This window comes from Xyrauchen texanus, chromosome 17 (assembly GCF_025860055.1).
Source record: "Xyrauchen texanus isolate HMW12.3.18 chromosome 17, RBS_HiC_50CHRs, whole genome shotgun sequence".
NCBI classification, from domain to species: Eukaryota; Metazoa; Chordata; class Actinopteri; order Cypriniformes; family Catostomidae; genus Xyrauchen; species Xyrauchen texanus.
The window spans coordinates 10,940,183-10,954,745 of NC_068292.1; the positions used below are offsets into that span (position 1 = coordinate 10,940,183).

At 37.6% G+C, this 14,563-nt stretch overlaps 1 protein-coding gene across 1 annotated transcript in view; it reads left to right on the top strand.

The window, feature by feature from the left end:
• The first annotated feature begins 3,161 nt into the window (after positions 1-3,161).
• LOC127657985 (zinc finger protein 236-like) overlaps positions 3,162-14,563 on the top strand; it is a 107,325-nt gene continuing 95,923 nt past the window's right edge. The window contains exons 1-2 of the mRNA XM_052147029.1: positions 3,162-3,233; positions 10,366-10,493. Coding sequence (XP_052002989.1) covers positions 3,182-3,233; positions 10,366-10,493 — 180 coding nt within the window. The 5' untranslated portion in view covers positions 3,162-3,181. The remainder of the gene's footprint in view (positions 3,234-10,365; positions 10,494-14,563) is intronic.

Here is a 14,563-nt window from a genome sequence, read left to right on the forward strand (position 1 = left end):
CATGTATAATACTACACAACTGACAGTCAGTTCAAGCCAAATTTAACTGACATTACACCAATGTTGATGTTCAAATGTTTACATACACTTGTTCTAATATGGAGTTGTAACACTGTGTATGTGTATGTGTGTGTGTGTGTGTGTGTGTATATATATGTGTGTGTATATATATATATATATATATATATATATATATATATATATATATATATATATATATATATATATATATATATATATATGTATATATATATATATATATATATGTATATATATATATATATATGTATATATATATATATATATATATATATATATATATATATATATATATATATATATATATATATATATATATGTATATATATATATATATATATATATATATATATATATATATATATATATATATATATATATATATATATATATATATATAATATTTTAATTAATAATTTAAATGTTGGTTCTCAAATATACTCATTAACCTGCCTCCCTGTGCATCAATGTCTGCTTGAAGCCTTTTGTGATAATTGTATCTGAATCCCTCTGAGGGAATCCTTCTGGCAAATCTGGATTTCTATCAACTCAAAAGTGCAATGCTGGGAAACCTAAGAACTTGCAGTACCTGTATGGTTTTGTCAAGAACAGTGGGCACTTCACTGCCCAGAACAAACCAAGGGCTCATGCACAACTATCACAAAAAATGCTCAGACAACACAACATATTAAGAACCAAGAACTTTTGAACAAGATAATTTGTGACATTTGAGCTTTTATTTTGTCACAGAATATATAGCAAATATGACGTGTATATTTTATATCTTGTAAAATCTTAATGAAAATATAAGTTGTCAAATAGCTTCATCATCCCTTTTATTTATAAAAAAAAAAAAAAAAAAACATATTGCAGATAGGAGTATTTGAGCACAGCTGTATTTTTTATGAAGTGGATCTTCTTTATGTGTTGTATTTTTGCACTTAGCCTACAGGTGTTGCACAGCAATCCAAACCGCTCAGAAACTGGTGATTTTGAACAAGGAGCCATTACAGAGATGGCAACAGAGACTGAATCACACTGTTTATAAAATTCCCAGCTTTACACATGTGCTGAGTGAAGCACTCTGTTTGTGTATTGTATATGTGCACCAGTATTTCAGCTGAGCAGTTATTCCAATTTGCATGAACACATGGCTTTTCGTTCAGTTTGTGTAGAAATTCTATTTACTTAAGTGATATATTTGCTGGACATCCAGATTTCTGAATATTGTTAAATAGTTGAATAGCGTTCTAACTTTTACTGTCAACCTTTTAAAACAATCAATACCATATTTGTTGTTGACACATTTAGTACTTTTGTTATGGAAAGAAAACAAAATAATATTTGATATTATAAGGCTCTGCAGTTAGTGTGGATGACACTTTTAGCAGAATGTGCATATACTGTATACCATTTGAAGCAAAAGGCATAGTAAATGCAAACACTGAACTCAATAACTTTCCCTATTTTATGAATCTTGTGTATAAAAAATATGAAACATTGCATAATACTTTGTTACATTGTTATAGATTTGCATATCATAAACAAACATTCCTTTGTCCGAAGGGATAAGGAAACATAAACAGTATGATCAGCCATGGAAGGATTCTTTGAAACAGAATGCTGTTGTTGAAAGTTTAGGAGTGATCTCAGGGAATTATCTGTCCCAGTGTATTGGTTTGGATGAAAATATAAACAATACAGTTTATACAGTGTCTTTGGACAGATACAAATGATGGAAAAGGGTATTCACATGATGTTTCTGCTATGGTTTACTGTCAATTAAAAAAAATTCTCTAATCCTGTCACTGTGTTGTGTAAACTCGACTGTTTCAGAAGTTCTTAGCAATAAATTTACATATGGTGCATATGATGTTTAGAAATAACATTATTCTACTTCAGTCATGCATAGTCTTTTAGGAGTTTTGAGAGAATATTCTATTATCAAAAAAGTTATTAATTTCAGAGAAACTTATTTAGCCATCACAAGCTGCTTGTGATGCAACAAACAAGATATAATGAATAAAAGAATCATAATACAATAATTATTCCTACAATATTAGTAATTAACATTATTTTACCTACAAAAAAACAGGTACAGAATGACAGTTGTTACAAATATTTTATTAGATGGGGAAAAATTGGTTGGAGCCGCTGCACACAGGATGCCCTTCAATGTATAAATAGTGTAATAATGAACTGCTGTTTTGAACAGCCCAACAGCCTCTGACGTTAGCGGTTTGTGGTTCGAGGCCAGAAAGCTTTTGACTGTTGGTGGAAAAGGGGCTTAAGTCAATGGTTGGGTGGGCCTGTTTGCCAATGGCACTGGCCCACCTGTGGCTATACCAGTGGAGGGTAAACAGCTTGAGGGGAAATTATATATTTTGTTTGTTTGTTTTCTAGCCAGCTAACGCAGTCATGTCAGTTTACAGAAACATCAATAAGGAAAAAAATTCTAATCATTATTAGCCTATTATTATTTTGAGAGAGCACAAAAAAAGAAAGGTAAGCTGACTGAAACAGGCAAATGATTAGCAATGTGTACACAGTGTTGTAGGCTAAACTTCAAATGAACCATGTATATATTAAAACAAATATGTATTACATTTAGGGCCTGTATTATATTTAAGGCTTTTATTAAAAAAGTTATTGCATTCAGCACGTTTTGTTTTAAGAACCAAAAAGAACCATTACATTTGTGACCTCCACGCCTGCAACACCGAACCCCCAAATGGTTATGGCCTTCATTTCAATCACGTCATGGACAATTTCATCCAGTATTTACAATTATTTCCTACTTGAAAATTATTATAAAGGAATACACCTCACAATGTCCTTAGTTCAAATTCAATGTTGAATTTGAACTACGGGCATTGTGAACTACGGACATTGTATTCCTTTATTAATAATTTTCAAGTATATATATATAAGTAGAATTTTCAATTTATTCTTGGCACCAAATGCAGTCTTGTTTTTGAGCACCTTGTGTAGCGATAAATGTCCGCCAGATGTCGCGATGAGACACGGCTCTCTCTCGCTCTCTCTCTCTCCCCGCTGTCTCGAGCAGCGCACTCAACCTCAACTCCGTCGCCATTTTGAAACCCAAATCGCTCACAGTACACCCGCGCTGAGAGCTGGAACTATGCCGCGGGGCCGGCCGCGCAAACAAAGGATTAAAGCTGACAGCGAAATCGGTAAAGTCAGTTACAATCTCACTAATAAAAACCTCTCATCGTCCGCTATTTCATAAGGTCCGTAGTGCATGAGGAAATGGAGCAGAAGTTTAGAGAGAATCACTTGAAGCGTGTGTATATAGTCCCCGGATACAGTGCTGCGGGTGGGTGGGGGGGGTGTGTGTGTGTCTTTGTGCTGCTGCAGGAGTGATCGCGGCGGAATGATATTAATAACACGCTCGTGTGTAACGCGGGAGTGGTTGTCATGGAGTTCAGGAGCTCACCCGCAATAACTGAACTCTGGTTGAAATATAGGCGATTATATCGCGCTTCAGCGTGTCCGCATCGAGGCTAATGTTTGCTAATGCTTCCGCACATCTGTCAGGAGAAGAAAACCTATTGGGTACTAATGCAAACATATGTTTACAGTCGGTCCTTGAGGCTGTGTGTCATTTAGATCGGCGAATAACTTAACCTTATACAAAGTTCTGTGGTGGTACAGTGATGTCATGAGATGACAATACAATGGTACTTCGATATATACCATGGGGTTTACTTCAGAAAGTCATGTTAGTCCTTGCTTGAAAAAAACAAATAACCTATTGTATCGTCGGTTTGGTATACTTGACCGATATTGGATTCTTGTTTCTGCATGTTTTTAGATTTAAATATAGGCATATAAGACCATTTTATTTATTATATATATATTTTTTGACAAAGTTGTATATTGTAGTATGTTGGTGGATTATTAATACAAATGCTCCCTTTAAATCACATTTGGAACATATGCTTGTATTCTACTTCATGAAAACATTTCCAACCCTTTACGGACACACAGGAGAAAGAATAGCCATTGGATAATCATTTCTTTTTTACTCACTAGACTTTTAACATGTAACCTAATGTGGCTGTAAACATAAACAGATATTAAATGTCTGTCTGAATTTTTCAGCTATATTCAAATATGACCACACACAGTATATATAGCTTGTGAAAGTGTATATTTAAGTTTTGTTTTTGATCATATAAATCACATTTTACTGCTGCTTTTTTAATACAAATTCCTTGTATTCTATAAATTAGCCTAATATGATTTCATGACATTGCATAATAATGATTCGAGCTGGCACTGTTTGAAATTGCATGTAATGTACCTATTTTTAACACAAAATAGGCAGTTCAAATAACGATAGATGTTATAACATTAAGTGTTAACAGCAACAAAAAGCATCTTCTTTGCAGTAATGTAGTTAGATGCTATTAGCACCCTGGTGTAAACAGTGTCAGATACTATTTAAACCTTAATTAAATACTAAACATACAGTATAGCATACTTTATCACTGCAGCGTGTTTGAGTCCTGCAGTCACCCAATACCTACCCCAAAACATAACCCTAACCTTCCCTAACAAAAATTAACCATGGTTTTACTTGAGTAACAATACTATCACCATAGTATTTTGAAGTAAAATCAGAGTAACCACAAAATTAAGCATGGTTACTTTATTAATACCATATTACTGTGGTAACACCATGTATAATTGCATTACAATTAAGGTCTCTGCCAAAAAACATGGTAACTACAGTATTACAATAGTAAAACCAAGATTAATTTTACCTGGATCAAACCTACCTGACCTTCACCGTGACCAAATCACTGTGAGGAAATCAACATTTATTTTATTTATTTATTATTATAAGTTGTATTAAAGGAAATATTAATTGGAGACAGGAAACAGGATGGGAAAAAGTGGGACAAAAGGCAGATTTGAACCCGGGTCCATCTGCATGAAAAACCCATCCACACTGTCTTTACATACCATTCTGTTGCAGTGACACTTGAGGGTGCAGTATGCCTTTAATTTCTGTGTTTCCACCAGACTCTCAAGCACTTTAAACAGCACAAGCACTTTGTCAACACACTTGATGCAGCAACTGGCCCACATTTTAGCAATAAGATTCTGTGCTGTGAAAATAGTAATGGCTGAAGGTGGATTGCCTGCAGCCCCGTCAGCTGTGACAAAATATTCATAGAGCATGGTCTCCAGTGCCTTATAGCTTTTATAAAATGGTTACCAACATAAATAAAACTACCAAGGGCACACATTTTCATGAAGATGTTATTTTATTAAAGAACTATCATTAACTTACCTTCTTCTGATAAAGGATATAGTCCCAAAAATGTGATCAAGACTGTGGTTGAGATAAATAATTTTTCTATGGAACAAACAGTTACTTAACATTTAGTAATTTAGCAGACACTTTTATCCAAAGCGACTTGATGATGGAGGAGCATAGCACACAATTTGTCATTCAAAAGTCAACATTATCTGCAGTATTATCACACTGCCAAGTTTTCACAATAGCTGGAGTAGTATAGAAGTTAGTGCAGAGGAAAGAGACTAGGAAAGTTTTGAATTATTATTATTGTTGTTAATAAATAGTAAGTGCATTTAGTGTGGATTGGTTAAGTGCTCTTGGAACAGATGTGTTTTCAACTAGTTATTTTTTAAAAAAAATTTTTATCCCCTATTCTCCCAATTTGAAATGCCCAATTCCCACTACTTAGTAGGTCCTCATGGTGGCGTGGTTACTCACCTCAATCCAGGTGGCTGAGGACAAGTCTCCGTTTCCTCCACTTCTGAGAGCACCAATCTGTGCATCTTACCACGTGACTTATTGTGCATGACACCGCAGAGACTAACTGCATCTGGAGACTCATGCTACCCTCTGCGATCCATGCACAACTTACCACGTCCCCCATTGAGAGCAAGAACCACTAATCGCGACCATGTGGAGGTTATCCCATGTGACTCTACCCTCCCTAGCAACCAGGCCAACTTGGTTGCTTAGGAGACCTGGTTGGAGTCACTCAGAACACTCTGGATTCGAACTCGTGACAACAGGGGTGGTAGTCAGCCTCAATACTCGTTGAGCTACCGAGGTCCCACACTTTTCAGTTGGTTCTTGAATGTTGTTATGGTTTCAGCAGATCATGTGGAGGTTGGAAATTTTTTCTGCCACAGAGGAACAGAGAAAGTGAACGATTGTGAAATTGACTTTTTGCCTCTTTGCGATGGGACTATCAGGCACTGCTCGCTCATTGATTGCATAGAGCGATAAAGGACATAGAACTAGCAGACTAAAATTATGTAAGAGGGTGTTGTTCCTTTGGCTGTCCTGAAGGCCAAAGTCAAAGCCTTGAATTTTATAAGGTACAGCTACAAGTAGAGGTCAGTGGAGTGAAATCAAGAGGGGGTGATGGGAGCCCTCATTGGCTGATTGAAGACCTGCAGCTTTCTGGACCATCTGCAGCAGCTTAATCAGGCTAGCTGGGAGGCCGGCCAGCAGGGCATTGCAGTTGTCCAGTCTTATAAAATAGAAAAAGTGGCCACACTATGCATATATTGTTTATTTTTGCACAGACGCGTTTCGGCGTGTGCCTTCAGTGTGCAACAAAATCACAATGTACCCAGTCTTATATAACCACACCCATTACCACACCCATATTAACACCAGCCTATAATATAGGATAATGATCAGACCAATAATACCAACAGTACACAGATGAGGCTGTTATACATTTGCAAAAATATTAAAAAAAATTAATACAATTGTTCCAATTATAAGAAACAACTGAATGATAGATCATCATTCATCCCACACGGGATACATGTGTTTAAGTTAAAGATATACCAAGCTTCTCGTTGTAAGAGGCGGTTCTCACGGTCTCCACCCTCTTGGAGCCTGATCAACACATTCTAAGCCCATAAATTTGAGCGTATTGACAGCATGGCCCGCAGAATTGAAGTGCTTTGCAACTGATGATTTTTCGTCATTCTTCCTAATAGCACATTTGTGCTCAAAAATACGGGTTTTAAGTTGTCGCTTCATTTTGCCCACATAGAGTAACCCACACGGACACGTCAATAAATACACAATAAAAGTAGATACGCATGTAATTCTGCCCTTTACTTTATATATCCTGCCTGTTTTTGGATGTGTAAATGAATTAGCTGTAAGCATAAAGTTGCATGCTGCGCAGTTCAGACATCTAAAATTTCCATGTGGAATTTTGAAGGGAAAAGGCAACTGAATAGGTGCAGGGAGGTGCGACCGCACTAACCGATCTCAAAGGTTAGGTGCTCGTTTATGCAAACTTATTTTTACGATTGTTAAGTGACATCAGCCATCAGACTATCGGTAATGAAATTCGTTGTGGATAATTTTTATTATAATTTATTGATTTTAGTTGTTGCATCACAACAAGAAAGCGACTATTGGTGAATCTCTAAAATTCTGGCATAAAATTCTGCCTTTCAGTGAAAGAGAAATTCAAATAAATGAAGTGTAAAGTGGCTACGAGTTTTCATTATTTAATATTAATATTACTCTACAGTAGGGCTGTGTAGATACAATCAAATATTGATGCCACAATACCTTTTCTTATGATATTTGTATCAATACTTTAGATATATGTATTGATATTAATATTAAACTATTTGTGTATTCATATCAGAGGGGTTACCAGGATATCATGTTTGGGGAGGTATTTGGCTTGTTTGGGGGGGCAACATAAACAATTGAAAAAATCGGCGCAAAATTAAGCTATACTACACACAATCTGTTTTAGTGCATATCTTTTTCTAAGCCAGGAACCCAGAGATAGGCACAGGGCCCCTATTAGACTATAGGGCTTAAACTGGATTTTTGTTGTGTCAGACCTCACTCATCTGCTAGCGATGGAAAAATATGCACAAAACAATCCACTTTTAAATTGTAATTTATCATCAGATGCAGAGGCATTTCCAGCATTGAGGGACATCCGGGGCTTAGCCCAGACAATTTTATTTTCACACTAGCAACCACTTCCCTGTAGTCCAAAGCTGGTGAGAGGGTATTCTTTGAGTTTTGCTCTGGCTGGGCCTGTTTCTACAGTTCCTAAATCTTCCACTCTAGTACTATCCTCAACATCCTCTCTCCTCCCTGAACAGAACAGATACAGCACATAACTTATTGCAAATCAGCTTCAAACAACTAATTCATCAAGTGCTACATATTTCAAATTGTAGACCAATACCATTGAAGTAAATGTATTGGGAAGAGCAGATCAGTGGGATTGCCCTAATATCTATCATGATTCTTGAATTTTCATGTACATTAACATAAAGTCATCACAAAAGAGTTATATTATAGTGAGTAAAGTGAGGTAAAAAAAATATTGAATATAAATAATTTATATTTTTTGACATAAATAGTCAAAATTATGTATAAGATCCTAAGTTAAAGCAATACATGAATGACTTTAGTCTAAGTTCATTGACACACTATGGCATCGAACTGTATATAATTCACATCATCTCTATGACAATAATTCATCTGTCAAAATCCTTTCATTAGGATCATTAGGATCATTGGTATAAACAATTGTGCAGGGCGGAGGGCGGGGCCGGGTCGTGATACTACACATCGGTCCCGTATTAGGCTAATTATGCCTCATCAGGCCGATTGGGGACCGGGCACGCGATATTCCGACCCGGCCCCGCCCCCCTCCGCTCCACAACAATGTTTCACTTTTAACTTTCTCTAAAGTAAAGTGACTTATTAATTGTTACCAGTTTCCATGCCTGATTCTGGTACAGCTGCTGCTCCTCAGTCTGTAGCTCATCATTGCTACACTCTACAAAACCATTTAATCAAATCAAAGTGTATATTTCCTACAAACTGATATCACAAAACAAGTCACACATACATTTTATGTTAATGCTTATTGGTTATCCTTAGCGAAAACAACACCTGATAAACAAGAAAAGTACTCTCCGAATGGGGCTCGAACCGCGGTTTCCAGCATGAGAGGCGACTGCGTTAACTCGGAGCTACCAAGCTGCGTCAGTCTAAACAAGGAGGTTAGAGGCTACAACTCACAGAGGTTTAGCCTACTGTGGGTGAAAGCCAGCTAGATGATGATCTTAAGACTTTAAGGACAATGTGAATTCTTACCCACTGACTTCTTTCGGAAAAATCCCCAAAGCCTCATTTGCTTAATTTTTGCTGTCTTTCCTGCTAATTGCCGTTAACTCGCCACTAAGTAACGTTAGTTGATGTCAACGACTGTGCAAGCTTCTGCTCTACCTGCTGCATATTCAACAGAGAGGAAGAAACGGAGTCGCCCATAGGCTACCGACAGCAAAGGAACTTATTCTATAGGCTAGATTATGCCTATGTCTATTTTTACAGGCTGTATGCAGTATGTGCAAAGCCAAAGCACAATGAAATAAGGCAACTTATGATTTCGGGGGTTTACATAGGCTTTTGTCCGGTTACATATTTGTCAGTCAACTATTCAAAATACATTCTGGGCTACACTCAAAACAACAGATGGACAGATTATTTCTCAAATTCTCAGGGGAGGCAGAGCTTATCCTAGGGGAGGCACTGCCTCCCCCAGCCTCCCCCTAGACACGCCCCTGATTCATATCATGTAAACACAACAAATTTGGCACACAATTACTTCCAAATGAATGTTATGAACTCACTAAGAGACAAAAATGTCACGTTTCTAGCTACATGCTCTTCATCAGACATCAGTATTTAACTAAAATAAACGCAAATGGATTGGAATTGCAATTGAATCTTAATCAAATAAAATTATGATATTGTGATTATGGCAATATATCAAATTGTGAAGTGTATTGCAATATGTAACGTGAGGTGCCAGGCAATATCCAGCCCTACTCTAAAGTAAGGCTTTTTGTGTATTCAAAGACTGTTGGAGGGTATGATCTCTGACGTTCATATTTTCGGTATCTGATATCTGATTTAAACTGATTTACCCTTCCTGTTTGTTTTCAGTTCTAAAGTCCATTTAATTTAAACAACCGTAGACAAAATCATGCAATCCATATTCTCAGGGGTTTCATATATAATAAAGTTCACAATCTCAGATATGTTTTATCCTAGAATGTGCTCAACAAATGTATATTGAGACAGGACTTCATGTATGTCATTTTAATAAACAATTGTACAATTCGTACATTGACGAATGTTGTTAATCCATTTGTATCATTAAAATAGTGTTTTAATTCTCACTCTATTCTAATCTGTATCTTCCTTTTCTCTCTGATTAAATGGTTGTTTGTTATATCGTCCTGCAGATGGAGCTGAAGAGGCGAGTTCAGACAGCCAGAAGAATGTGGAGCACAAATGTAATATTTGCTCTCAAAGTTTTGTCACTGACAGTCAACTGCAGAGACATCTGCGAGACCATGAGGTCAATGATAAGGCAAGAGACCACACTGCATTATCTCACATGACACCTGCTCTTTTCTGACATGAGTTCCACATCCATGTAATTCAACTCCAAACTGACAGTGGGCATAAAACAGATATTTAACCTGCTCATAGCCAATTATATGACGTTGTGAATGGTCAGTTAGAGCAATAGTTAAAAGCTTGCTGTGAGCAAGTCACGCTTGCTGAAACATAACAATTATAACCTGATGACATGCATCATGCAATCACAGTTGACCATATAGACCAGGGGTGCCCATACCTTTTTGCATGATGATCTACTTTTTAATGACCAATTCAATAAGATCTACCAACTAAAAAAAAAAAGTTTCATAAAAAATGCTTGTTGGGACAACTACATGTATCCCTACATGGAATTCATCTTCTAATTAATACCAAAAAATATAATAATGTTCAATGTTGATATCATTCAGTTTTAACACTAATCCCAAAACACCAACAGCACAATAGATTACAATAGCCAGGGCATTTAACTTATTCTGATGACTTGCACTGAATGGAATCAGACAGTTTCGCATAATCTGGGCAGTAGCTGCTGGTAGCTAGTCTCAAACACTGCTAGATTTTTCGTACTCTGTTCTCAGAAGCCCTTGAAAGGCATGAACCTCGTTGTCATGGCAACTGAATAAACAAAAATCTCGCCTGGTCAAAATGTTCTCGTCAAGTACATGTCAGACAGAAACTAAAAGAAGGAAAGATATTATATTTATTTTTATAAACATTTTACGAAAGCACATTCAAATTTTGTGCGATCTACCAGCATTGCCTTTGTGATCGACTGGTAGATCGCGATCGACGTATTGGGAAACCCTGATATAGACTTTACATTTACATTTATTCATTTGGCAGACGCTTTTATCCAAAGCGACTTACAAAAGAGGAAAAACATCAGCGAATCATCTTAGGGAGACAGTGGTACAAAAAGTGCCATATTACAAAGTTTCACTATCATTAGAATAGTATACAAAACAGATTTAAGTGCAACAAGAAATGTAAATTATTATTTTTTTTTTTTAGTCACCGGTTAAGTGCTTTTGGAAAAGATGTGTTTTTAGCCGTTTTTTGAAGATAGAGAGTGAGTTAGCTTCCCGGATTGAGTTGGGAAATTTGAGTTGGAACTTTCTTATTACATGTTATTGGTCTTATTGAACACATTAGTGGATGTTCCCTTACAAGTTGGTCTCTCGACGTTGCGTCAGTAGCTGCCTAAGAGTGACGATCTCTGAAGCCCGGATAGAATCTTGGCAATCTCATTGGCAGATGTAATTTAATGCTCCGCCCCTCACATGTGCGTCATCACGCTCCACGAATTTGGTGCTCCTGCCACCAAGATCTCTGCACAGGAAATTGTCAGGTCTGTTGGCGGCCTGGTGTTCATGGAGTGACACTTCTGTATCCCTAATGTAGCCCTCTCACTTAATGCCTTCACTAGCCAAGAACGAGTTGCGACGTAACGCAGGTCACTTCGATGCCTGTTTTTATTTTTCTTGCCGATGTGCCAGGAAGCTGCTCGGTCACAACACAAACATGTAAGGGATTCATGTTGGTCAAGCCCTGTGAAGCAGTTTCTTTTGTGTTTCCAGGACAGCGCTTTTACTTTCCCTGCCATTATGGACAGCGAATGAGAACTCAACAAGACTTGACTACTTTTACAGCTGTTGCCGATGTGCCAGGGGTCTGTCATGTCACAAGGCACTCAAAAGACATCTTTGCATTTGCATGAGTCGCCCCTGTGCCCACTGGCTCACTACTTGGACAAGTGGTGTAATCTGCCGTGGGTCTCCAGCTGAGTACCAAGCATGGTCCCAACTGCCTATAAATAAAATGTATAATAATGTTTCAGTTTGAAGGGGCGACAACCTCACTCTAACTACGTCCTGTCTTCCACGGTGCAATTTCTCCTCATCAAGTTAGAGTGTGCCACCGGACAACATGCAGAAATGCTTTTACAGAGGTTTCAGGTCAAAGTCCTTCTGTTCAGCATGTCCCTTGCTCCTCGCACATTTACCAAATTTGTCGATGCAGCACCGGCTCTGGAGTGGTGGCTGAGTGGTGTCCACATATTAAACTTTCTCAACGATTGGCTGCTGTTAGCTTAATCTGAGGATTGTCGGGAAAGCACAGGCATCTTTTGCTATGCAATTGGAGCATTTGGGCCTCAAAGCCAATTGACTTTGTCAATAAGTCAATATGACAAAAGCTTTACTTGGCATGGATGCCCTAGCTTACAAACGGACAGCGAAATTCAAGTATGCATTCCCTATAAGCGGACAGCTTGTTGTGCAATGTGCAGTAAAACGTGTCCACAGTCCTAACTGCCCTTGGTTTTCCGGAGCTGGTAAAATTACTTTGAGGAGGGATGCTCTTGCTAGTTTGAAGAATGACTGGCACTTGAACGAGGCTCATCAGACACTCAGGGCTTGTCGCAGTCAGTACCTGACACAATATTACAAGCCAGAGCTCCCTCTTCGAGGCGGTTATAGACTTTGAAATGGTGCATTTTCTTTGCCTGGTGTTTCTCCCAGGGTAAGGACCCAGTGTGTTGACCTGTGCAGGCAGTGCTCCACTTTTTTTCAAGAGCGTGTGGATGCAGGACTCTTGTCATCCACACTCAAAGTTTAATGTCACTGCCATTATAGGAGGACATGCCCTTTTGGGTGGTTTATCATTAGGCAAACAACCTTTGGTCAGTACGTTTTTTTTAAGGGAACGAGACACTCTAGCTCCACTACTGTACCAGTCTGGGACTTAGCACTGGTGTCAGAAGCGCTTTAGGGTCCCACATTTGAGCTGTTTGATGCGGTGAGCTTACACAAACACATGCTTAAAACTGTGCTGCTGCTTGCATTTGGCCTCGGTAAAATGTTTTGGGGACCTATTGATCCCGTTGGTCAGAAATGATTGTTTAGAGAGAGGGAAAAAAAAAGATTTCTTCATAATCTTTAATCAAAAAGGATAGCGTCACCTAAGCCCTGCTAATGGTGCAATAGCCAAACATGTTTGATTCCCATACCTCCATCCAACTGTCAAAGACCACTGCCAATCAAGTCCAGCCCAATATATTTTTGTTCTCTATGTGGGCCTGTACTCACTCAGTACTGACAATGATGCGCAGTGCTTTTCACACTATCAGGAATTTTCAGTCTTGCACATCGGCAGCTCTCATTTACTGCCGGTGCTCTGTTCTGTCCCTTCTTCACAAGACAGTCTGCCCTGTCAACATGACAAGAACTGTAATACTGTTATCTTCTGCATATTAGATCATCTTATTCTGCCCAAGAACTGTTCAGTTCAGATATGATGGAACCGCCTAACTGACATGTGAAACCACCGATCACACTTCACTTGTTTAAAATCAATTTTAAGGTGTTATTGATATGTGCCTACTGTAGTTTGGCAAACATGCATTTAGTTTATTTGCATCATAATCATGTTTTTGGAGTTAGCACAATTAATAGCCTCAGTTTCTGAATTTGTCTAATTAATGTTCTTGAAGGAATGTTACAGTTTCAATACATGTTAAGCTCATTGACCAGCATTCCTGGCATAATGTTGAGTACCAAAAAAAAAAAATTGAAAAAAATAAATAAATATTGCAGTTACTGTAATGCACTTACAATGGAAAAAATACAGTACATTGCTTTTTAAAGTATAGCAACAAGATGTAAACATTAGGCAGAAAAATCGGACGATATTCAGACTTTTAAAACTTTTTAATCGGCTGATACATTTTACCGTTTGGCTGATTTTGTCTTGAGGGTGCCGAAAATCGCCTGCTTGCATGTGAAGTGACTGAGACATGTAACGTTAACCAATAATTTTGTTGTTGCGTGCCACTGCAATAATAGACTGGTGTGCAACACGGTATCATTTAAATGGTCCGTATATCAGAGCGGCAGAGGCATTTGAGCTCATAAAGTTAAAGTGTTTCATTCTGTTCAACAGTTCCCTGTCATTTTTAACTGTCTTTTCTAATAATAAAAAGAAAATTTCAATAAAACTTCTATTATATACCATCTACAAATATGCAGATATCTCATT